Source organism: Eretmochelys imbricata, chromosome 2 (genome assembly GCF_965152235.1).
Source record: "Eretmochelys imbricata isolate rEreImb1 chromosome 2, rEreImb1.hap1, whole genome shotgun sequence".
Lineage (NCBI taxonomy): Eukaryota > Metazoa > Chordata > Testudines > Cheloniidae > Eretmochelys > Eretmochelys imbricata.
In genome coordinates this window covers 85,258,250-85,267,550 of record NC_135573.1, presented here as the reverse complement: position 1 = coordinate 85,267,550, position 9,301 = coordinate 85,258,250, and the positions used below count along the sequence as shown (strand labels likewise).

General features: G+C 39.0%; 1 protein-coding gene across 1 annotated transcript in view; it reads left to right on the top strand.

Moving 5' to 3' along the window:
- Positions 1–3,893: 3,893 nt before the first annotated feature.
- Positions 3,894–9,301, top strand: part of DLGAP1 (DLG associated protein 1) — a 196,941-nt gene continuing 191,533 nt past the window's right edge. Inside the window, exon 1 of the mRNA XM_077809053.1 lies at positions 3,894–4,847. Within this exon, the coding sequence (XP_077665179.1) occupies positions 3,894–4,847 (954 nt within the window). The remainder of the gene's footprint in view (positions 4,848–9,301) is intronic.

Below are 9,301 nucleotides of genomic sequence, written 5' to 3'. Positions count from 1 at the left end.
TGGTTCTCCAGCCATTGTGAGATCTTCAGCACTGTTTAGGTGTTTCTTTTCCTCCCCAATACCTTCTTTGTAGTGGTTCTGCCAGGCCTTATTCTTAGCCCCTCCTCTTCATTGTAACCCTGCATAGACTTGTGAGTGGTGAAGCTTATCTTCTTCATGGCAGTGACTTTCAAATCTTCTCTCGCTCTTGGTCCAGTCCATTTTCTCCTTTGTGTCCAACATTTTCTCCTGGATGATTCATTGACAACACTGACTTAATATGGATATAAAACTGAACTCTAACTTTCCTCCTAAGCCTTTCCACCATCCAGTCGTCCAAGACCACAACCTGTCCATTAGTAAAATTATTCTCCTCTTCCATCAGTCAAACCATATCTTCTATTTCTTTGAAGCCCTCCACCTTGCACACCGCATCTAGTTTAAACTTTTCATCTTTGCCTTCTAGTTCCCACACAGCTCCGCTGCAGCCTACAAATCAGACCTTTCCTCTTTTGGTGCTCTTGCTCCTTCCCACAACCACTCCACCCCACCAGTGACACCAGTCTGTATATGCCATTCATTTCCGTCCCTCACTCTCATCTCCATGACTTCTTCCATGCTGCCTTATGCATGGAATGGCCTCCTGTCAAGTCTTCAAACTCTTATACCACAGCCACCCCTTCTCAATCAAATTTCTCCTCTGAAAAATTGCTTCTTTCACAATACCCACAAGTTGGGAATTCATAATAACATGAATAATTAAAAAATAAAATTTCTCACTCACCATTCTGAATTTTTCTACTCCACCCCGTCTCCTTTAGGTCTATGTTTTAGATTGTAAGATCTTTGGGAGTGGAATTGTTGTGATCATTTTCTTGTGTGGTGAACTTGTATTTTGTTAAGATTACATAATAATAATAATTATTTTAGCGCTAAGGCTCACAATATGATAATGAAGGGATTTTTGTCAACATTATTACATGGTTGAAACCCCCATTTGCCAAGCTTTATAGTGTGAACCTATATTCATAGATATTAAAGAATGAGGGAGACTTATTTGGTCATCAGGTCCATTTTGCAGAACTGTTCTTGACAGTATATTCTTTGTCAAGTTGCATTTTAAATGACTCAAGTAATGGTGCTACTACCATTTCCCTTGGTAATCGTGACTGTTTCACAGCCTAATAGATCATATTTGTAAAGGAGTTGGTAAAGCTGTAAAGTGTTCTTTAGAATTGCTGGATACTTTAAGTACTGTGTAGTTGATAAGACCTGAGCTCTGAACATAGTCTCTTTTAGTGCTTTTAAAAGTACTTTAGATCATGTCTCTATTTGAGTAAACCAGTGAGCTTATCTTGTTTGAATATTTCAAATGCCATTTGTGATATTTTGAAAACTTTTTAGCATTCAAGGTCTCCGGACAATGAACATTTTCTGCATTGCACAGAGGTGGTATAGAAGAGTGAAATGCAGCACATCCACATCAGATCTGTAGCATATTGAGAAACATTTTTGGCTTGCTAGAGATTCAGAGGAAAATATAAAATATGTTCTGGTTAATGCAAAACAGGCTTTGCTAGATCAAGACCAATTTAATGCTATTTCAGAAAGTCTCTTTGCGGTTGATTTTCCGGTAGATGTTATGTCTACATCTCATTAAAACATAAACACTTACCTGATGAAAATACCTTACAGTTGCCACTCCAGTTGCTACACGAGACTTTCCACATTCCCAAGAAAGACTCAGACTGAAATAGAGTTCCAAGAGATACAATGCATTATAAGCCCCAATGGAAACAATAGTGAAGGTGAAAAAGTTCCAGTTTACTTATGTTAAAAGAAACTGCAAAGAGACTGCACAACAAGAATGCCCCTGAAAAGCCCAATGTTGCTGCATCACCCTTCTACGGACCAGCTCCTTAGACATTGCTATGAATTATTTTGCAACATTAGCAATTCATACATTAGCGGTGTAGATGTTGCAGCAACATTACTCCAACTGGTCCTTTGGACTGCTAAATTTGCCACTGGTGAGATATGAACTGGGGACTTGAAAGGTTGTAGTTATTGAATCACTTGAGCTAAAGGAATATATCTGGTTGCTAGTGGTAGTACTGTAACCTTTGAAAGTCACTCTGAGGCCAAATGTTTCCAATCCACTCAAATAATATAGTCTTTTACATTTGAAAAAGCCATTTAAAAGATTTGGTTGTACAAATCCCATTGACTTTAGAGGGAGAGGTGATACTCAAACACTTTCGTTCTTTGAAAATTTATGAGAATAAGTCTGAATAGCAAAATACCAGTCTGCTCTAAGTCTAAAATATTTCTGGTAAAGAGTAGGAGTAAGTCAGTAGGTACGTAATGGTCCCAAAGGTGTGTACTGTAAAACTATTACTGTTGGGGTGTGTTTTCATGGAGTCAGCAACCTTTATTATTATTTTATTATTGATTTGATATTGTGCTTATGTACTGGGGACGGGGGAAAGGATGGAGTGCTCAGAAAATATACTGTATAAATCTATGACAGTCCCCTTCTTCCTGCACCTCAGCTTTATTCCTCGCTCAAGCACAGGCCAGGGTTCTGTCTTTTCAGGACATTTCAAAAAGCATTACACAGAATTAAACCTCAGGCTATTGTATGTAAACCCCAAATAAATGAATGTTAATAGTTCCCAGTCGATTTCAAAGAGCGCATACCATACTCTTACTAAAAACAAACATTTAATGTGCGCAAAAACACCTTGTAAATAGTATTTGGAGTACTATGAATAACTTTTAAACAAAAGCTATTAAGCAGTAAATTTACGGTGGTTTATGTAAATTTATGGTGTTCTCATACATACTTTCCTCCTGTCCTGTGTCAATTAACTGCTGGGTCTGCTGGGCTGTATTGAACTTTTTTGTTTGTAACTTTCCCCCTCCCACAGACTACCTTGCTCTCTGATTGAGTCAGCTCTCAGAGGATGACTAGGTTATCACCTGCCAGGCGAGTTGCCCACAATGAAAACATCATATAGAGCCTTAGAACAGCTACTGACCATATCTGCTAACTACCACACCATGTTCTGGAAGTTTCTGGGTCTTTCTAACTGTGTTACTCTGACCTTTTCTCTGCACTTGTGCAAAGACACAGACAATCCAACTGAGATGCATGTCTCCCACACTGCTTCTCTCCCCTGAAGAAATAAAGTCTCATGCTGAAATATAAATCATGTGAGTTATTCTTAGTGTAGTATAAGAAAGAAAAGATGCTTACAATCTGAGTAGAGAAAAGACATAAACTGAATGGAAAGTACACTTGGAACCTGATCCAATATCCAGTGAATTCAGTGGAGAGACTCCCATTGACTTCTCTGTGCTTTGCATTGGGCCATAAGTAACCCAGAAAATGTTCTGAAAGAGCATGATTTTGCTTAATGAATTCAGGCCTGATCCTGCAAATATGCATGTGAGTAATTTGGGACCCACTGAATATACATATAAGGATTTGCACACATGTGTAAGTGTTTGTAGGATTGGGGCCTTAGAGGCTAGATGACAGCATTTTTACTGCAGTTAGTTAGCAATGGTGGGTTTTACAGAAGAAAATCTTCCCTTGTCTAGTTTTCACTTGGTTTTCCGGTGAAACAAGTTCACTTTTTGTAATTTGTTAAGCTATCCTTTCTGTGATGATGTAAGGCCATGCATAAGGAGTGACCAATTGTCTAACAAAGGGGTGTGAGAAAGGATTTTATGTGTAAGATTTCTGATATTAAAGGCAATTTATATGAAAAATATGCATGTTAATTACTGCAGTGGCTTAAATATCTCACATCTTCTGTTGTTTTCCATTCTTCTAGGCCTTTCTCTGAGATCTGTCTCTAACGTAACTATACATATTAGATGACTTTGGGACACTCTTTACATCAATAATGAAAGGATTATCCAGCAACCGCAGTCATCATCATGGGATTACCTGTGACCCTCCATGTGACAATCTGCCACATCACCCAGACAGGCAGCCATATTTGTTAAATCCAGTCGACCCTCACCCTGCCGATCACCCTTATTATACTCAGAGGAACTCTTTTCAGGCAGAATGCATGGTACCTTATAACGATCAAATTGCCAGCAGCACATTTCCTCGGCGACATTACAGTTCCCACCATGAACTTAAAGACGAGTGTGCTCTTGTTCCCCATGGAACAGCTAATAAAACTAATCGCATTCCTGCCAATCTTTTGGATCAGTTTGAAAGGCAGTTGCCTCTTAATCGAGATGGCTACCATACCTTACAATACAAACGGACTGCTGTGGAACATCGCAGTGACAGTCCAGGGAGGATCCGCCACTTAGTTCACTCTGTTCAAAAGCTCTTCACAAAGTCTCATTCTCTTGAAGGACCATCAAAGGGAAGTGTAAATGGTGGCAAAGCAAGCCCAGAGGAGACACAGACTATGAGGTATGGGAAGCGTAGCAAGAGTAAAGAAAGGAGGTTAGAAGGCAAGTCCAGATCCAATGCACCAGGATGGTGGAGTTCAGATGACAACTTGGACAATGATGTTTGCATTTATCATGCTCCCAGTGGGGTTATGACTATGGGAAGGTGCCCCGATCGTTCCACTTCTCAGTACTTTATGGAAGCCTATAATACTGTAAGTCAACATACTGTGAAGTCATCCAAAAGCAATAACGATGTCAAATGCTCTACTTGTGCAAACCTGCCCGTGAATTTGGATCCCCAGTTAATGAAGAAAAGCTCTTGGTCCTCTACACTGACAGTGAGCAGAGCCCGCGAGGTTTACCAGAAAGCTTCAGTTAATATGGATCAGACACTAGTGAAGTCAGAGACATGTCAACAGGAGCGGTCTTGTCAATACCTTCAGGTATAGTATGTAGCATTGACTGCTGTTTACTGAATTGTTCTTTTTGCAGATGGTTTTTCACTCTGATATTTCAGATTTCAGAGTAGCAGCCATGTTAGTCTGTATTCGCAAAAAGAAAAGGAGTACTTGCGGCACCTTGGAGACTAACCAATTTTAAACTTATGCTCAAATAAATTGGTTAGTCTCTAAGGTGCCACAAGTACTCCCTTTCTTTTTGTGATATTTCAGAGGTCATCGTCTCTCATGTTTTGAGAGGTCATTGGGCGTAGAAAAGAGAAAGGGAATCCAGATCAGATTTAAAATAAATGTGCATTTTAATGCTAGAAGTCAGTGTTTCAAATGAACTTTTCCAGGGGGCAACAGGCTGATGTTTTTTTTTCCCATATGGGAAGAATGAGAGCTTTTGGGGGGCTGGATTCCAAAGGCGGTCACAGAAGGGACATAGGGAGTTGGAGGTTGCTTTGCTTCTATTTAGGATTACAGTGTCACTCAACAGGATGTTATCAGCAGAGGTGCTGGAACAGTTTTTCTAGTGCTGGTGCTGAGAGCCATTGAACCAAACTGTAAATCCTGTATATATAATGGAAACCACTTCAAGCCTGGGGGTGCTGCAGCACTCCCCACCCCATTAGTTCCAGCACTTATGGTTACCAGTATACAAATTCTTTTGTTTCTGTAGTTTCAGGGTTTGCCTTCATTAGTTCTTATTTTATTATGAAAATTAGAGACCCTTTGGAAACTTTGAGATGTCTTAATCCTTTAGACACCAGGGAAAAAAACTGCTAGCTGAAAAGATGAAATAGTTATTGTAAAGTATCCAGATTTGTATCTCTGGCTATTTCTCTTTCTTATGGCATTGATTCAAAAATATAAAATTGAAAGGCTGTAATGAGTGCTTGTTCTGATTATGCACTTTAAGAGTACATCACCTACTCCCTCACAAGCTGTTTGCAGTTAATAAGGCGTCACTATTTTTCACCAGTATTGTATCTTTAAATGTCAAGAATCAGATGTCTGCTCTTGGAGCTATCATACTGCCGGTGAATGTGTGTGGCAGAAACATGGATCAGAAAATACTAAAACTGTTTCATTCTTAGTTGAGCTGTGGATAGCTTTTATGCATTTTAAACGAAGCAGTTATGGCACATCTAAGTGTATGTGTAAAATGGAATAACGTTACACAGAGAAGAGAGAAGACCATGAGGAAAAAAGAGGTTTGAGAAGAGAACTTTGTTTTGCTTTAAAATAATGGAACTCTTGCATGTTTAAATGTATACAGCAGCCCGTTTTTCTAATGTGGTTACCTTTATGGGACATACGGTTTGCACGTTTTATTGCTCAAGTCATTACTCAGATAAAGGGCAGGATTCAGATGTCCTATTAAGGCACCCACATTTTAAAATTGAGCTGTATAGGTTAAATGGCATATACAATCATTTAGAATACTAAGCTTTGAAACTCTCAGTTTACAATATAAAAAAAGGATGTGTATGTTTTCCATTAATTTATAGCAACATGGGGGAAGGGGAAATGGAGAAAGTATGTGTGCTCAGAGTGTGTGTATAGATGCGCGTATGGAGTGGGGAGGGACTTTAGGGCTGAGTTACAACATTTTAAAGGTTTGATACAGTAGTTTTCTTCAATCTGAGTTTTGGGAGCTAGAAGAAATTTTAATTTTGGAGTTGAATGTCTTGGTTATTTTGGATTTGAAGTTTTTTGTTGTTGATGTGTTTGTTTACTCATTCAGTTTCAAGGCAGGTATTGATAGAATAGCCGACAATTCAGTGTGTAACCAGATGGATAGAAAAAGAGTAAAAAAACTATGCCAACATCAGCTTCAAATAAGCACTTCCATAGGGACTTTTAGATAATATTTAATTGACAGGAATAGGCTTATAAGTGGAATTAGAGGACACTATCTGTATCTTCATGGAAATATGTCCAGCAATCCTTTAGTGCAGGAATTAGAACGACTGAACGTTCTCTTATACATATGCCATGCTATTTATGTCCAGATGTTATTTTTGGTTTGTTTTTCTTTATTATTATATACTTGCTTTAAAAAAAAACAGTAAGTGTTTGGAAGTTGCTAAAAAGCAGAGGAAAATCTTAATCAAGCCCTAATTTACATTGCTAGCATTATAAGACATCAGTCAGCTAACAATTGCTAGTGTAAGAGGCAGTCTGAGACAACTGAAACTTACTCTTATCTATTGACAATTTTAAAAAATAGCAAGTGTATATGTTAGTAAAAAAATGGTGCATATTTAACTGCTTCCCATTCCCTTCCCCTTAGTCATCTGAGACTAGAAGCCCTTTAATGCATGTACAATATTTCCTTTGTGTTTGTACTGCTCCTAGAACACTGGGGCCTGTAAACTCTACTGCAATATAAATATTATAAATAAAAATAATCAGTATCCTTCTGTAAATAAGATGTAGATATGTTTCAACTGTTTTTTATGTTTCCTGTTGAAACATAGGTAGGCTGGTTTCCTGTGTTAGGACAATTTGAAATGTACTAATTGAGATAAAACTACTTAATTACAAAGCCATGATAGTGTTGGACAACTCTGATAATGACTTTGACTAATGTGGTATTTCTTTGCTGCTTTTTTTAACGTGTTAACCAGATTACTAGATGCTCGTCTCAATTCACTTGTAATTTAAGTTTCTATTGATGACCCAGCAAGTGGACTACATGATCCTCGGATGAGCCTAGTTTTTTATTTATGTAAACTGTCCTTGTGATATAAGTGTCTGAATACAATGGATAAGTGACTTTTTTATTCTACTGAATATTCAATAGGATTTTTTTTCTGTGACGCTACAGGCTTGAGTCTGGCATAGGTCACAAGTGAAATAGTTATCTCAGCCCTTCCCCCCGCCCCATCTACATACCTGGCTGTTTTTATGGACTCTATTACTGTAGTATCGCAACACCTCATTATTTAGACATAGAAATGACAAGCAATAACAATCTCACTCTGTAGAAGAAATAACTTAAGTTTGATCATTTCAACATAGTCCTCAACTGGCGTTTGTCCATATTAGAGATGGCTTAATCTCTGAAGGTTTGGAGTGTGGATTCAGAGCAAACCTAAGGTTGCTATCCAAACCTATGGATGTTCCTCAAGGACCCATTCTTTCCTCTTAACACAATCTTTCCTCTCTCCAGTAGGCTCCATTAGCTGTAGGAAAGCTAAGTGTCCAAGGAGGAAGTGGCAAGTAGGACCCCCTCCCAATTCCATTTTCTATACAAGTAGCTGCAAGTTCCCCTGTGCTGTTTTAGGGGGATGGCTGATAGACCACCTCTCTTCTCACCTGCTTTTCTGAGATGGTGGTGTCTTGCCTGCTGCCTCTGCCGCTTCCTATGGGATGGTGTTTCAGGGAGACCTGCTCCGATAAAGTCCCAAGCGAAATATTATCGGGGGCTGGGAAACTTGCCATCCCACCATTTCTACAGTAGTGAAAGGCAGAAGCTCACTGTTAGGTTCTGCTACACCTGCTCCTTTAAATCTCACAGTATGATTAGGTTGATATTTCTGTGCTTCTGCAGGATACCTGTGGATGGAGACTGTGTACAGGCGCTTGCATTAATGTGGACTTTGGGAGAGAATAGATTATTCTTTAATGTGGGCATAGGGTAAATTAGAACTACCCCATCTCTTCTCTGGGATGTAGGTGTGTGTTGGTGGGAGGGAAGGGAATGGGGTACAGTCTGTACTGAACTTTTCCTTACCTCGAGAAAATATTCTGATTTGATTCAGCTCTAGGAATGGTCCAAGCAGTGGAGGGCAGGAGATGGTAAGGAGCATTCTTATTTTATCCATGATAGTTCCCCATGCCTTGACAGTGAGATGTTAGGTAGTGGAACAGTTTCCCAAGGCTTATGGTTGGCAATCCTTTGGAATATTCTAAGTTAGACATATCACTAGAATTTGTAATGTAGGAAGCAATACTTCCCTGGCCAAGAAACGGGTCTAAATGCATAGATATTTTACAATTCTTAATTTTATGGATCTATGGAAGTTCATGCACCAACACTACCTCACTACGCAGTTAGTCTCTAATGATGTGTGTACTGCTGGATAGTCTCCACAATTGTTTTCCTAGCCTTTGCCTATCCGTAAAGAGAGAAAAAATTCACAGATTATTTTTCATATTTTCCTCCATTTTTTTTTTATTTGGGTCAGTCGTGTGTTTTTTCATGACACACTGTAATCATTTGTATCAAGACACACAGGATAGGGAAAGCAAGCTATTTATTTCCTGGCTTTAATTGGCATTCACTAAGCTCCTTGAAGCAAAAACTATCTTTTTCTTATGTATTTGTACAGTGCCTGGCACAGTGAGGGCCTTGGCTGGGGGCCCCTAGGCACTACCGCAGTATAAATAATCATTTTATATTCTTGGCACAGGACAGAAAAAGTAGAACTTTGCTGCTGGTAGCT